This window comes from Podarcis melisellensis, assembly GCF_964234715.1.
Source record: "Podarcis melisellensis genome assembly, chromosome: 1".
Taxonomy (NCBI): Eukaryota; Metazoa; Chordata; class Lepidosauria; order Squamata; family Lacertidae; genus Podarcis; species Podarcis melisellensis.
The window spans coordinates 55,748,836-55,765,657 of NC_138528.1; the positions used below are offsets into that span (position 1 = coordinate 55,748,836).

Below are 16,822 nucleotides of genomic sequence, written 5' to 3' on the forward strand. Positions count from 1 at the left end.
GCATGTTGCTTGCATGCAGTTCTTTTTTCTGGGGGGACGCATCCGCCTAAACATTTTGTGAATTTAAGTCTGGCCTCACTGAGGGACAGTATTTCAATATGAGTAGGAAAATGAGGAGTACCCCTAAACATATTTTTTGGGGGAAAGCACTGCTTGTGTGATACAGATTTCATAAATAAACTTGAGAGGGTTTCTTCTTCTACAACTGTCCTTTCTTCTTTGTTAATATTCCGCAAATATCACCTATTTTATTTAGTACTTTATTCTCTATTCCAACCTTCATCCTAAGTACAGCATGTGTAAACACCAAATTTAAAACAGCAGTTATAGAAAAAGAAAGCAGTAATCTATTAACACAAGATACAATGGTCAATCGAACCAACTTAAGCAGCTGGGGGGGGGGCAGGTTTTCAAATGGTATGTATGTTGGCACCAACCTAACCTCCAAAGGGAATTTTTTCCACAACCTGGGTGATATTATTAAGAAAGCCCTTTGATGGGCAACACCAGTTCCCCAGGCATCACTAAATATACCTGTCTTAATGAAATTAATCTCTTTACAGAAGTATTACAGTCATGGATTAACTGCCTTGCTTTTTACTGATGAATCAAGTCACATTTAATCAGTTGGCAGGCCTAAATCACAATATCAAACCCTCCCCCAGTACAACTACTTGTATTTATTAATTCTGTACAGATGGCCAACCTAGTTCAAGAGTGTGACCCATAAATCTTGCATCACACTCTATGATACTGTATTACACAATTACCGTTCTCTTGACCCTGATGACAGCACTTCTCACTTTGACTTTGAAAGCAGAGTGAAGAGCCCACTTCATAATATTGGAAGGGCGCAGCCTACGGAAACCACACAGCTCCCATGTTGGCACTCAAAAAGTCCCCCTTTGGAAGAGCACAAAGCACATAGCAGGTGCTTAAAAACTCAGATTGGAGGATAGTTTTGGAGGTACATACTCTGCACTTGACAGCTGACAAAAAGAGTAAACAATTCACTCTCTGAAGTGGGTTAAAGAATTGCAGAACACCAATGTATAGATTCAGAACTAGATAAATATTAATCTACTTTGTTATAAAACATAATAAACATGCTACCTTGTAAGCCAGCGTGGGGAATCTCTGGCCCTGGTGCATGTGTGCATGCAGAAACATCTGACTTTTGTGTGTAACCTAAAGTAGATAGGTTAAAGCCACATCCATTGCTCTGCCCACTTTTGCCCTGGGCCCCACTCTGCCTTGGGTCTCGCTTACAACTGGCATGCAGACCCCTAGATACTTCCCATATGGGACACAACTCTCAAGAATTCACCACCCCTGTTGGAGGCAATCAGCAAAGGCTTAAGAACCAAGGCAGATATAGGCTCAGACTGCACACATTAAACCATGGTTTCTTGAACAAACCATGCTTAAGCCAAATGATGTTCAGCAGACCATCAAAGAAACTATGGTTTGCTTCATTACAGTGGACGCTCGGGTTGCAAATGTGATCCATGCAGGAGGCACGTTCGCAATCTGCAGTGTTCACAACCTGCAGTGCCACATCTGCACATGTGCAGGTCACAATTTGGCACTTCTGCGCATGCGCAAAGTGCGATTTAACACTTCTGCGCATGTGCAAGCACTGAAACCCGGATGTAACCCGTTCTGGTACTTCCAGGTTCAGCGCGGTGCACAACCCGAAAACACGCAACCTGACACGTCTGTAACCCGAGGTATGACTGTAGATAGATTTGCTTCTACCACACCTACTTCCCACCATCAGCTGTCTCTGTGCCTGATTACCATTAAGCATCACCCAACAGTCACTGGCACCTTCTATTTCCACCAGAAAAAACATCCACACTCCTTTTCAGCCTGTCGTTTAACCCTTTTCTTCCACTTCTTCACTCTACAATCACTTTCTATTTTTCATTCCCCAAACCACCATCACAATTTTTGAAGCAGCCATATTTTCTCCCCTGTACGTTTACTTGAAAAGCTGCTCACATTTAAAGGAGGCACATTCCCCAAAATTGTTCATTTGCCAACCAAACCAACCAAGCACCCAGCAGCGGAAATGCCTGCAAAAGGAACAGCTCAAAGAAATTCCTTTTAAGTTTTCAGCTCCAGCGCATTATGCAGCTGTGAATCAAAGAAGGGTGTGGCGGATTTGGGGTGGAGGGCCCTGTTATCAAGCTGTTAGCAGTGATGTCAGCTTCAAGAATAGCACCAGTGAGCTGCTGAGCATTGAAAGCAGCATAGTTTTCCAGTCGCTCTCGTCCAGCATTTCTGTTGCTTGTTGGACGATTTGGGTGGGGTGATGAAACAAATCACAGATATAAACTACTGTTAAAAGAGGAGCCATGTTCATACATAACTTCAAGCTATAGATGTCAGTAAGGCAACAATGAACCATGGCTTATTTTCACAAGCCATAGTGAAAGAGCAACAGATAAGGCCCCTGTGCTAAGCTATGTTTTATTAGCATGACATGCTAACCAGGTCAAAGAGGTGCTAAGGTCCAAAAAAGGCCATCAGTCCACCCCTGCTGCCAATACAATGCATTCACTAATAAATAAGTAGCCACACAATCTCCACATCAAAACCTCTAATGAAGAAGAGATCACCAAACAATCTGCATCATCAAGATGTTATTCCTAACGTTTAGTCAAAATCCTCTTTCTTGTAATTTGGACATGCTGGTTTCGAGCCTACTCTCTGGAGATAGACAGCCCTTCAAATATTTGAATATGACTCTCATATCACATTATTCTACTGACTAAAATTTTCAACCAACAGGTACCCAACTTTCTGTTTGTAGCTAGATGGGGCTAAAAACCAAAAGCCAGTGCGTAGGCAGCTCCAGGAAATGGAATGGTGAACAGAAGAGAACATCCACCTGGCAGCTGTTGCTGTTTAATTTGTAGTTTTAAATTTTCTGTATTGGTTTGCATGCCTCGTGTTATTTTAAGTAGTACTTTTTGTCTCTTACTCCTCTGCGAGCTGCTCTGGGAACATAAATCGATGTTGAAGGTGCAGGATATAAATTATGTAAAATGGGGGGGGGGGAGATCATTGGTTTATTTCACTGGTGGCCCCGAAACCTCATTGCTTTCCATGACCTATTATTTGCCCAGAGCAAATAATCTGGGTTTTTTGCCCCCAGGAGTGCTTTTCATTAAAGTAAAACAAAATGCGCTCATACATTCAATACATAAACATATAAAGATTTGGTTCAGAGGGCACTCGATTATGTCTATGTGGACTACTGTACAAGAAAGCCAACAGCCTCATCAACTCATTGAAGTGAACATCTTTGGTACCCTAATACAAAGTTTATTGTTATGGTGCACCACCACTCCCTCCCACAGCAGGCTGGTTGATAATTATGCACTCCAAAAGTACCGTATTTTTCGCACCATAGGACGCACTTTTCCCCCTCCAAAAATGAAGGGGAAATGTGTGTGCGTCCTATGGTACGAATGCAGGCTTTCGCTGAAGCTTGGAGAGTGAGAGGGGTCGGTGTGCACCGACCCCTCACGCTCTCCAGGCTTCGCACACCTCTCTGCAAGCAGCGGGAGCCCAGCGCTGGGCTCCCGCTGCTTGCAGAGAGTTGCCAGCATGCCGAAGCCTGCGCGCGCTGAGCTCAGCGCGCCCAGGCTTCGCGGACCTCTCCGCAAGCAGCGGGAGCGCTCCCACGGCTTGCAGAGAGCTGCCTGTTTGGGGGCTGGGGTCGGGGGAAGCCTGGGGGGAAATAATTGTTTCCCCTTTATTTCCCCCCCAAAAAACTGGGTGCGCCCTATGGTCCGGTGCGCCCTATGGTGCGAAAAATACGGTAGATAGGCCCCTAAGGAAATGAAGCCAGTATACCTCAGTAGACCAAGAGTTGGGCCTGGAATTAAGCAATCTGGGCTCAAAGCCTCCCTTAGCCATACAGTTCAGTGGGTGACCTTAGGCCAATTATTGTTCGACAGTGGAACGGTTTCCCTCGGGAGGTTGTGGCCTCTCCCTCCTTGGAGATTTTTAAGCAGAGGTTGGATGGCCATCTGTCATGGATGCTTTAGCTGAGATTCCAGCATTGCAGGGGGCTGGACTAGATGACCCTCAGGATCCCTTCCAACTCTTATGATTCTGTGACAATACCTCAGCGCAACATTGATTTTCAACTGGTGGGCCTAGACCCACTACTGATTTGCAGCCTAATGTGGGTAACAAAAGCAATGCTATCACAACAAAAATATATGGGTTTTAAACACTAATCACTTGGTCCCCAAATCTGTGTTTGGGTTAAAGGTAGGCACTGGGTCTGAAAAGGAGTCCTAAGTTACAAGAGGCTTGAGCTGCAAATGCTATGCAAATCATCTTGGAGGAAGGACTGTATACGGATGAGATAAATAAATAATATAAAAAATCATAACCATAATTATATGCTGTTTAGGGAAGACAATTACGGATTGTGCATTTCAAGCCATAAAATGAAAGCAGGCAGGCAAGAGAGAGAAAGAGACTACTTATCTCTAGGCACATACAAAGCTGGGGGGAAAAAATGACTGACAGGCTTAATTAGATCTTAATGTAATGTGCAGATAGTCGTTAGCAAGCATTTTTCTCAAGGAGAATGAAAAGACAAAAAAAAAAAAGGCAGCAGGCACTTTATTAACTTACTTTGGGGTCTGCGCACTTGAACTTTAACCTTTCCACCATATCTAGCATGGCCTTCTTCAGGTCCACATGTTCTCTGTTCTGAAAGACAAAGAGGGCAACGGTCATGAGACTCTTTTCAACTCTACAAACGCAACAAGGATTTCCACAAGACAGTTTGCAAGGGGAAAAGGAGGGGGAGCACCAATCTTTCAGCACTTTCTATTAGCTAAGTTGCTATGAGCCCCTGAATACATTCACTCATTCTTCTGGGACCGAGGTTAAGCAAGCAGAGGTCTCCACGAAGAAGAAATGTCTCTGCCAAGAGCACTGGGAAAACTATTGGAATGAAAATTAAATGCAATTGCACAGGCCAAATCATTCATTGCTTGTGTCACATGGCTCAGCTTCAAGCAGACTCAAATCCTGTTAGATGCTCAGCATTTTTCACCTCTCACCGAAGTCAAGAAGGCAGCCATCTGCAAGGGGTGACTCAGTACCCTTCAGCGTAAAGGCCGTGCTGAGAATATGCTAGGCAATGGTGACCTGGCTCCATGTTTCATTTATTTTCTGTAATTGGTATTGGCCGCCCGATAATTTAATCCTGCACTTCCGTGCTTCCAATTGTAAGATGGAGCAGACGGAAAGAACTAATTAAGGAAGTAATCAAGAGTTCACACTTCAAGAAAGGCACAAAGCACAAAGCACTTGCAGAATCCCGGGAATATTTGTTACTTTTGCTTGAACTATCCTCTCTCCAAAACTAAATTGCAGCTCATAGCTAAGGGATGGGGGAGGCCCCAGTGGTGAAACAAGCAATTCAGAGAGGCACTCTTGGACTATTTAGTATTTTTCTGTCCTTCCTAACATGACTTATGGTTTAGATTGCTTTTTTCTGATTGCCTGAAAAGAGATTTTGAATTTTATCCTCAGTATTTGTCAACCAAAACTTAAAAGATCCAGCATTAGCTCCTGAAAGATATTTTGGACTTTTCAGTGTCTACATATGGATGTCATGCTAAACTAATATTTTATCATGATGGAACAAGATTAGGGTTGCCTCCCCTCGTTTCCTCTTCATCCCTCCAATACAGCTGAGGAGCTGTTCAGAAGCTTTCACTTCCATTTTCGATTAGTCACACCCTGCCGTGTTGTCTGACTCTGGCAAGCTGTGGTTAGTTTTAATGCTGGTTTGTTGAAACAAGCCAGCTTCAAACCATGACTTACAATGCTGGCTTGTTTCCACTAAGCATAGTTAGATTAATCAGAGTTTAGGGTTTGGGCCTAACAGTGAACCAAGGGTGAGGAAGCTCTTCAAGCCTAAGGGCTGCTTTCCCTCATAGGCAACGTTCTGGAGACAATGTGCTAGTGGCTGAGAGGCAAAAGTGGGCAGGGCTTGAAGCAAATTAGACTGGAGCAATGGATGTGACTCTTAACTTTGTGCAGAAGGTTACACTCCAGCCAGCGTTTGAATTTAGCCAGGTGCAAGGTGTATTTTGCACCTATTGGCCCCCTGAGACCAAGTGAAGTTGCCAGGGCGCCAGGATGGCGCCTGATGGCTCCACCATCTGGAGGTGCATTCCGGGGGGGCATTTAATCTTTCATACACTAATATATCCCCTCCTGAAGAATTGTATCTGTTATCTTTTATCTGCCCAATCATAATAAATTATAGGAACCAAAAGGTTGTATTGAAAAATATGACTTTCGAACTATCTGGCCCCAAAATGGCAACTAGATATTCTATTTGGGGAGTGTAACCCTGGTTTAAGGAGCCATTCAGCACCTAGCTTATAGATCTGAGTTTCTAACACTGACTCCAGCCACACAAAAGCCAGAGGTTCTGCGCACACAAACACACACACCCTTATCTTCCATCCAGGCAAACAAGAGATGTTATCACAGTCCAAGGGCACTTCCAGCCAGGCAAAAGCACTCTCGAAGTGTGTGGACCAGTGCTGGTAAGGGGTTGTGGTTTCAAAAGAGTCTCAAGGGCTAGACAGATAGGCCTGGAGGACCACATTCAGACTTGTAGGCCTGAGGTTCCCCACCCCTGCATTAGGCTGCTGTTAACCAAAATCAGAAGCAAAAGCTTTTGAACTCCTCATCAGTTACACCAGGGGAGAAAGGGGGAGCATGCAGACATTCAAGAGGATAGGCTTGTTCCATTCAAGAGAAACCATGGTTTGTGATGTCCAAACACAGTAAGAATAGGACACTTTTGCAAACTGTTATTTTGGTGCTTAGATAGTCACCAGTTTTGAATTCTGGCAGCTTTCCAATTTGACTACATCACGGTAAGCACTTCATCCAAGACAAACGGTCACCAAAACAATGATCTATTTTTACTGGGCTGCTCCCAATGAAACACACTTTCTGTAGTTATACACAATTTGCATACACTTCCTCAGCATATTCCAACAACAATGAAGGCAATCACTCCCACATCCATGTCCCCTGAAAGCTTCGAAAAACTAGCTGCCTGTGACTGTGAGGCAATACTTAAATATTCTCCTATGTATGGCTAACTCATGAATCGTAGCCAGTAAAAATGAAATCGGCTCCATATGTCCAACATTTGGAATGATCCAAGTCTAAACATTTGGTTGTGCAGGCTTACATGTTCAGGTGTTTTAGAAAAATTAAATTCAGTAATCTTACATCATTTCTGGCCCAAAAGAGCACCTTGGAAAGAAAGGTTGTACAAACCAAAACCAACTGTAAGGATTAAATGAGAGCTGCTCTAGGATATAGTCTAGGTGCATGTGCCAAGTCATTCTTGGTTCAAAACCTACCTTAGTCATGGTAGCCTGAGGCTAATAAATATTTTCTTAATAGGCTCCTCATCTGCCATACCAGAACAATATTGACTTGGCTTACAGGGTTGTTATAAGGGTTACTGAAATAATGTCTGTGAAACACTTCAAACATTGCCCCCCTTCCACAGCAAGGAATAAGGAGGAGGAGGAGGAGGAGGAGAAACAAAGTTAATGAAATAAGAAGTTCAAACTTGCAAGGGAACTTGATTGTGATGACCTCAATATTACACAAGGGAAACTTCATTAGCTCAGTCAGTACAGCATTAGACTCTTAATCTCAAAATTGTGCATTTGATCCCTTTGTTGGGGAAAAGATTACTGCATTTCAGGGAGTTAGACTAGATGCCTCTTGTGGTCCCTTCCAATTCTATGATTATTTTCTACCTTAACCAACCCTTTATTTGCTTAACACTGAATCTGCTTGCATAATCAGGAGGGAAATTCAAGATTGAGCTATACTAAGAGTGAGGACTATGGCAATGTCACATGACCATATGAGCATACAACATATATATCCAGATTAGGCAGAGTTATATGTCAGTAGGTTTTCCATGTGTCTGCAAATATGAGAATCTCTTGTCTAAATAACATGCAAAACTTGTCCCCAGCCAGCCTTGCGGAACTAATGTTCCACTTCCAGTTTATTATTGTCTGAACATTACAACTTGTTGCATACAGCACTCAGACATGATACTCTGATTTGCATACTTGTGGAAGGTAGCCCGTGTCTTCTAAATGTTGCATGATAAGCACCTCTTAAGAGGCAGCAGAACAGAAATAAGATGGTGGAATGAGCTGTGCCACTTCAGACTACAGGTAGAGAATCACAATTTTTAAAAAAATGTTCCTATGTGTAAAATAACTCCCAAATAGAAATCAATACAGCGCAGAGAACTGAGTTGAAACACAGAAAAATTCTTCTTGATAGTTTACTACATAAAAGGATATGTCCTACCACCCACTGATGAATTAAAAATCATCATCATCATCATAATCTCCCTACATACAATGATAAGTACATTTCATTCCACCACTTCTTTCCAATTTACGCACAAAGTGTCTCTCCAGGAGCCAATTTATACAGAAGAAGCAAAAGGGCATTTCTTGTGCAAATTTCCAATGCATGCCTTGTCACATTTAAATCCACTTCCTACACACAGTAGCCTATTTTCATATAACATCATCGTATCAGTGGCCTAAGCCATAGATCAATGAATGAGGTGGAAAACAGCCAAACTAACTTTGCATTACAAGCAAGCCAGCACTCATGGCTTGCTCCTCTTCAAGCAAACACAAGAAAATTTGTTTGTGGTGACCCATAGTTTGTGTGGAACTGTGGCTTACTCTTATGTGTACAAACAGGGCCACTGACAATGCACAAATTGTTACTTGCAGCATGACAGTGAGAAGTGCGATGCAATTGCCCACATGGTCAACTACAAAGTCCTCCTCTTATTTATCAGCCACAAAGGCTGCTGAGGAATGGTTTGCATATTACTTTCCCCTTCAGTTTCCACATAAGGAAAAGGAGAAGAAATGGCCAAAGCTGCAAAGCTTTGAAAAAATGATCGCAGGAGACCTTCCTTACACACCAGACTGGCAATGCTTCTTAAAACTTGTTCATCAGTTTTGTGTGTTATACAAGTATCAGTCCGACCAATCCTCTAGATGCCCACTTTTTCCACAGTCTTCCTGAATATTTTAAGGGAAATGAAACATTTCATCCAGAAGTAAACAAAAGAAGTTGTTGTTGTTTTAAAAAATAAACTGTAAGGCACAGTATTCTGTGGGCACACAGTAAATATGCTGGAAGTTAAAATAAGTCCCCCACCCCCATCTATATGCACTGAGTCCTTTTAAAAGCATACAAAGAACAAGAGGAGTCTGTTTCTCACTGGAAGTTGCAAGCCTGCAGAATACCTCCTCCTCCCCCAAATCTATTTTGGCAGCTGGAAAAGTTAACACCATCATTGAAACACCTCCTACAGTTCTGTGAACAGCTACTTTTTTCTAGGGATCGCCCCAAAACAAACTGCTTATGTTTGCGAGAAAGCCTAAAATTAGATGTATCAGCTGTTCTTTGGTTTCCATGGGATATTCTGTAGCAGCAGACTATGGCAATGTTGGCCTCTCAGTCTCTGTTTCCTGCCTGCACAAGAGGAAACAGCAAGAGAATGGGTAGCCCCTGAAAGCTACATACTACACCAGGGGTCAGCAAACTGTTTCAACAGGGGGCCAGTCCACTGTCCATCAGACCTTGTGGGGGCCGGACTATATGGGGGGGGGAATGAACGAATTCCTATGCCCCACAAATAACCCAGAGATGCATTTTAAATAAAAGGACACATTCTTCTCATGCAAAAACATGCTGATTCCCGGACTGTCCACGGGCCGGATTTAGAAGGGGATTGGGCCGGATCCGGCACCCAGGCCTTAGTTTGCCTATCCATGTACTACACAGTCAATAGCAAGCTCTTTCTATTCAGTAAACAATAGGTCAGATGTTGCCAACAAGCCAGCATAAGGAAGTGATGTGTTAAAATTGGCTTATAAATCCTGGCTTGCTTAGAAGCCATTGACTACAGTTCCCAGTCTGCATGTAAGAGGAAGTGATAGTTAAGTCCAGCTTCTTGATTTGTTTCCCTGCTCATATGAGGGAGCTGCATGTGAGCACATAGCACATGTGCACAAGGTTCCTATGGTGGTGTACACTTAGCAGATGCCAAGATAACAGCTAGTGAGAACTATTGCCTTCACGCCCTGTTTGAAGGCAACAGGATCATCACTGCAGGAAATGGGACACTAGGATAAATGTACCACAGGGCTCTTGTGCTCTTATTCCCAAATACCAAATGTATTTGGCAAAAACAAGGGGCAGGGATTGCAATAGCAACATACATGGTTGTCAGGCAGCAAGCAAGTTCCAAACACAGTGAAAGCAACAGCAAGGGATACATTTTAATCCAGATTTCCAGTGGTGACAGCTGCATAAAGCCAATTCCGAAACCACCTTCCCCGCCCCTTAAACTGACATGCCTTTCTCAGCTGCTTGATGGGCAGGAAATCAACATGTGAACCTCTCCTGAGATAGAATTCAGTGATGGGATGGGATGAGCTGCTCCCATTGAATTTTTCCTGTCACAGCAATGTGAAATGCAGACAGGCTCTTTCAGGAAGGATGGTAACCTTAGCAGATGTATACCGCTTCCACCTGGCCTTATAGGCATGGTTCTTTACAACAAAGTTAACCCAAATTCCTTACTCATGGAGATTCCCTCAAACTTCTACCACTACATACTTCTGGTCAACTCCTCAGAGCTACTTTATAATAACTGAGGATTAAACTCAACGGTGCTCAACTCAAGGCCTGTATTGTTGTTTCAGTTTTTTGTACACCGCTTGGATATTTTTTTTCATCTATTAAGTGGTATAGAAATTAAATAATCACTCAATCCCTGCAGGACATGATCCTCAGGGCTCCCATTTTGCCATCAATGGTCTTGTTGAGGAGAACCATTGCAATCATAAAGTCTGCTTACTGCAGGGAGCGAAAGATAATGAACCAACTAACTGTAGTTCTTTTTGACCATAGTGCCACAGAAAATATGCATTCAACAACCTTGTGGTAAACAGAAAGTCGCTAACAAGGAGGAGTCTGAACGCGCTTCCTGCTTGATCGGCTGGGGAAAGTACTTTTAGAGCCTATTTCTGAAAAGGAGAAACGGGCCATCAGAGACTTCCTTGCCCCGCCCCCGCTTCTGCCACATCCCTTTCCGCTGGCCCCAGTCCTTCCTCTGCAGTTGGACCAAAGCTCCCGGGACTCTGCGAAGCGACAGGGGAAGGGTGCACAAGCCACGGCACGCAGCCAGAGGGGTGGGACTGGTGAATTCTGCTACCCAGAAGAACGAACACCCGATAAACCTTTCCAGCACCCAAACTTCCCAGTGCGCTTATGAACACGCCTTCCGAAGTGGTCCCCGCCCACAGCCCTTGAACGAGTGCGCTTTCCGGGGTGCCATGCTGCCTGCCTGCCTGCATCCAAACCAAAGGAGCGCCGCTGGCTTTCGGGCACCACGCACTCCTAGCCCACCTAGCGCCTGCTCCGGATCCTTACCCGGACGGCTTCGTAGGCGTCGTTGAGCGTGATGATCTCGTGCCTCTGGTGGGAGCCCGAGACGGCGCACAGCACGCAGATGATCTTCTCGTGCTCCTTGCAGTACAAGCTGAGGTCTTCGCCGTGCTCCTCGCACTTCCTGCGCTCCACCTTGCGCTCCCCTTCCCCGACGACCCGCTCCGGCTCCGCGGCCTCACTGCCCGGCGGCTCCGCAGCAGCCACGCCAGCCGTCCGATGGGCAGCGTACTTGCGGCTGTGCTCCTGGGCGTGAGGCCCGCAGAAGGAGAAGCCGCAGTCCTCGCAGGCCTGCACGGCCCTCTGCGCCTCGTCGGGCTCGCACACGTCGCAGGTGCCATCTTGGAGACACTCCTCGCCGCTCGCTCTCCTCTCGGAAGCCATCGCTGGCCGAAGGCAGGAAAGGCCTTTCGCTGGAAGGGAGCAAGTGGGCGGGGAAGAGCAGGACGCCCGGGCCGCCTCGTCGCCTGCAAAGCGGAGCTCGCTCACCTCCCGCGACAACTGTCCAGGCTTGGAGACTTGGAGCTCTGCGCTGCTGTTTTGCTTTCGTTTGCAAAAGCCACCTTTCTTTCGGGTCCTTGTTTGTTTCCTGCCGGTTTCTTAACAACTTTGGGCCAAGATCTAACACACACACACAGCCAAAACAAAATCCCTCCCAGTGCACCCTTTTATCTTATGGTTTGTTAACAGGTTCCGCCCCACCCCCCGCTTTATTCCGTAGCAAGCGCGCTAATTTCGCTTCTGGAGCGCAGGGCCCGTGTGAGTGTGCTTGTGCATGCGCGTGTTTAACTTCCTGAGTCGCTTAAAGCGGCGATGCTTTTGCTCCTCTGCTCTTGAGGGGCTGCGCGGCGCGCATCGCGAGCGCGGCCAAGCCATGGTGGTTTGAAAAGGGATATCCTCATATGGGATTCATTAAGGCCTCTTTTTTATATATAGAAAAAGAAAAGAAAAAAAGAGATTTCCTCTTGTGGTGAGGAGGGGGGAAATGCGCGCGCGTTTCTGTACCCGGTTGAAAAGCCAGGCGTGTTCATTGGGAGCGGAGCCTCAAGCAGCCTAATAACCGGTCTGGCAATAATCAGCAGAAGCTCTTTGAAGTCGAGAGAATGTTTTCCCTTTCCCACTATTGTACTAAGAGGAGATAAAGGAAAGAAGCAAATTGGCCGGTTCTCTTTCTTGGCTTCAGGGTGCTTTGAAAACTAGGATTTGCCATTCCAATAAGGAAGTTTTTCTTTTTCTTTTCTTTTTAATGCAGATTTGTTTAAGCCTCAGTTTGCAGCAAGTACTAATCAGGCTGTCCGCCTGGCCCCCAAAGCCAGGTTTCCAAGCCTGTGTTCCAGAGGACAAAGGAGATGAACCGTGGTAGGAAAGGTGGAGGAAAGGGTTAACTGGCCATTCCCACAACTTCTTCTATCACTGACTTCAGTGAGTTACTTCCAAGTAGCAGAGTAAGGGCTAGTGTGTAAGTCCTATTGCCCAGTTACCAGAGAGTTGTACCCACTGAACTCAGTAGATCAGCCATTGCCAACCAGGTGTTCTGGATTACAACACCCATCACCGACTGCACTTTCAGAAGCTGATGGGAGTTGTGGCCCAAAATATTTGGGAGGCGGTCAGATTTGCAAAGGCTGCAATAGATAATACTTTTGTATGTTTGCATGGGCTAAATATATATATATTGATCAATAAAGGCTCTAAATGTTTACATGGTTAGAGATTTGTTGCCTCAAGCAGCAAGTGTGTTTCAAAGAGGTAGTTTATAGCAGGAAAGTTGTGTTGCCAATTGGGCAGATAGTATGTCCATTGACATCTGAGATGGCAGTCATGACTTCATGTTTTGGTCAACCTTTCAGCCCCTCTATAGCTAGAGAGTTAATTTCAATGGCAAACCCAGCATTATATGATCTGAGATCATAACATTTCCGTTATGGTAGCCAGGAATGGATTCAGCTCTGACTGAATTTAGTTTGGCTCATAATTAAATGCCCAAACAGTTTGCAAAATTGCTACAGCAACTCTGCTCTGCTTCAGATTACTTGAACATGAAAACATCCCATGGCGATTGCTGGTGCGTGACTTGCCCTGATGTTACAGCGGAGCCAATAGCATCAGGAAATCAAACAAAACTCAGGAAAAACAACTTGGCATCTGCACAGTGCCTCATATGTCATGAAGCAGATTTGCCAGTCAGAGGTGTGCCAAAATTGCACCTGCTGGAAATGCACAAGTATCAAAGATACTTGGGCAGTTGTTTAATTTGCCACTTATTATGAAATCTAAGTTTGTGCCTCTTCAGCCATTGCATTTTGGGGGATATACTCCTTCCAGGGGGTTGTTAGGGGAGGGTAGTACCTCATGCTCCTTCTGGAGTGGTTTGTCCACCTTGGGTCCCCACCCTGCACTCGGCTCTCACCTGTGGCTCATAGAAGCTGTCAGCATGTGACAGCAACCACACCCTGGGAAAAGGCTTCAACTGGCCAGCTAAACCAGGAGAGGGTAGTTGATGAGTCTCAAACCCTCAGTGAGATCAGGTGGTCCCCTACATGCAAGGACAGGCTCCAACAGATTGAGAGGATGAGACCAAGAGTGGGTCCAAGGATCAAGAAAACGGTTTCTGCATGAGCTGTAGAGGGAAATGAGGGGTAAATGTTACATTAAGCAGTATGTAAGTTATATAAGGGGACGCAGGTGGCGCTGTGGGTTAAAGCCTCAGCGCCTAGGACTTGCCGATCGAAAGGTCGGCAGTTCGAACCCCTGCGGCGGGGTGCGCTCCCGCTGCTCGGTCCCAGCGCCTGCCAACCTAGCAGTTCGAAAGCACCTCCGGGTGCAAGTAGATAAATAGGGACCGCTTACCAGCGGGAAGGTAAACGGCGTTTCTGTGTGCGGCTCTGGCTTGCCAGAGCAGCGATGTCACACTGGCCACGTGACCCGGAAGTGTCTCCGGACAGCGCTGGCCCCTGGCCTCTTAAGTGAGATGGGCGCACAACCCCAGAGTCTGTCAAGACTGGCCCGTACGGGCAGGGGTACCTTTACCTTTACCTTTTAAGTTATAAAAATGAATGGGAATCGCGAAGTGTTGTGACTGCCTGCTTAATGTCAGCATTGGGGTTGTTGTTACTGTTGCAATTCCCTTTACAGCAGGAGTGGGGAATTTTTCTCAGCTGAAGGGTTGCATTCGCTTTTGGTTAGCCTTACATGCATCTGCACATCAGTGATGGCTGAGGGAGAGGCAAAAGTGAACAGAACAATAATTGTAAATTTTACCCTTCTACAGTATGCTAGTTTCTACACACACACACATACCTCTCTTTATCCTCCATCCATACAAGTAAGAGGTATTGCTGGAGCTCAAGGACATGTCCCAGCCAGGCAGAAACATTCAAGGAGGGTACAAAGGAGACGTGTGGCCTGGAGAGGAGTATATGGCTGGGGAGAGTCCCAAAAGCTAGATAAGCGAGGCTTGGAGGGCTGAATTTGGTCCCTGGGCCTGAGGTTGCCCACCACTTGTGTTAAAGTATAACATGGTGGGAACAGAGCTCACAGTTTAGACATCAGAGGTGAAGCACTAGTAACTAGATGAGAGGGAGAAAACAGAATGAAGAGAAGAAGCAATGTGTTACAAAAGATAAATGTGAGCAAATAAAAAACCCCAAATTTAACTTTGTTTTTGGATGTTATTAGACTTCATTTTAGTTGGAGATGAGGACTGGGGGTTAAGGACCAAGGTAATGTAAAGGTAAAGGGACCCCTGACCATTAGGTCCAGTCGTGACCGACTCTGGGGTTGCGGTGCTCATCTCGCTTTAGTGGCCGAGGGAGCCGGCGTACAGCTTCCGGGTCATGTGGCCAGCATGACTAAGCCGCTTCTGGCAAACCAGAGCAGCGCACGGAAACACCGTTTACCTTCCCACCAGAGCGTTACCTATTTATCTACTTGCATTGGCATGCTTTCAAACTGCTAGGTGGGCAGGAGCTGGGACTGAGTAATGGGAGCTCACCCCGTCGCGGGGATTCGAACTGCCGACCTTCTGATCAGCAAGTCCTAGGCTCTGTGGTTTAACCCACAGCGCTACCCGCGTCCCTTCTAAGGACCAAGGAATGATCCGTAAACATCCAATCCTTTTGAGTGTGAGTTAAGGAGTTAGTGATCTGGTCTAGAAGAAGAACATTGTGATTTTAATTGGGCTATTAAAAGCTTTTTGTGGGTATTTATCTTGATCTTTTATACATTGCTGCCTTTTATCTTCCATAGCTCAAGGGCCAGTTCAACAATTACTATCATAGCTTGTGAAAAATAGCTTTTGCAGTTCTACCCATTGGCTATTACAGACAGCTTCCTTATCATATGAACACATTCTCCCAGAATATATTAGGGATGGCAGGTCATAAACCAAGGCTCTTTGAAGCCCAAAAATTGTCTGCATTGTCACCAAGCTCCCTTCTATCATCCTGTTATGCCTTACGCTCTCAGGGTAGCTAATGGATTGGCCCTATTGAGGGGGGGGGGGGTTCTGATACTATCTCCGTTAACTAAGACATGTTAGTCTTGGTGGCCTTTGGTTTGAGGTATCCAGCTCTCACCTGGATAATACTGTATACACACAGTGGTCTTTAGTTTACTGCTAACTTGTCTACCAGTTGATCCTTCTTATACGTTCGAGACTCGCTTCTTCATACACCCTGGTGTCCAGCTTGTCAAAAGTTGCCTGGTACAATATCTTTATGTTGGCCATTGTTTTCCATTTGTTTTCCAGATATTCTGGCTCTTTGCCTTAGGTACGTCTTGGATACATGTGTATTGGTTCCTATGTGTTAACCATCTCCATTGGTGTCATTATCTATGTTCCTCTATTCTGATCCCATCTACATCTTGATGCGCCCTGGTTGCTGCTGCTCTGAATCTACTTGAGAATCCCACTTTCTTGGCACATGCAAGTACTGTGCTTGACTGGCAAGCCTGCTTCAACAAGCCTGCCTTTTTCTGTAAATTGTATCTACCAACTCAGTTGAACACATGAATTGGGCCTTCTTAAAGCTATAGTCTCCTTATGAGTAGATAGCAGATTGTACGGCAGGGATGAGAAATCTCTAGTTCTCCAGATGTTCTTGGTCTGCATTTCCCATCATCCCTCACCATTGGCAATGCTAGCTGAGGCTAATGCAGACTGGAGTCCATCAACATCTATAGAATCACAGGTTCTCCATCCTTTACAGAGACAGATGACAGGAAGTTGTAATTA

General features: G+C 45.3%; 1 protein-coding gene and 1 long non-coding RNA gene across 2 annotated transcripts in view; one reads left to right on the top strand and one right to left on the bottom strand.

Annotated features, from left to right (window-relative positions):
* The window catches only part of TRIM44 (tripartite motif containing 44), a 92,432-nt gene extending 78,177 nt beyond the window's left edge, over nt 1-14,255 (bottom strand). Inside the window, exons 1-2 of the mRNA XM_081892100.1 lie at nt 11,572-14,255; nt 4,663-4,740 (exon numbers count right to left, since the gene is read on the bottom strand). Coding sequence (XP_081748226.1) covers nt 4,663-4,740; nt 11,572-11,970 — 477 coding nt within the window. The 5' untranslated portion in view covers nt 11,971-14,255. The remainder of the gene's footprint in view (nt 1-4,662; nt 4,741-11,571) is intronic.
* The window catches only part of LOC309359075, a 55,719-nt gene that overhangs the window by 35,137 nt on the left and 3,760 nt on the right, over nt 1-16,822 (top strand). The gene's annotated exons all lie outside the window — the stretch shown is intronic.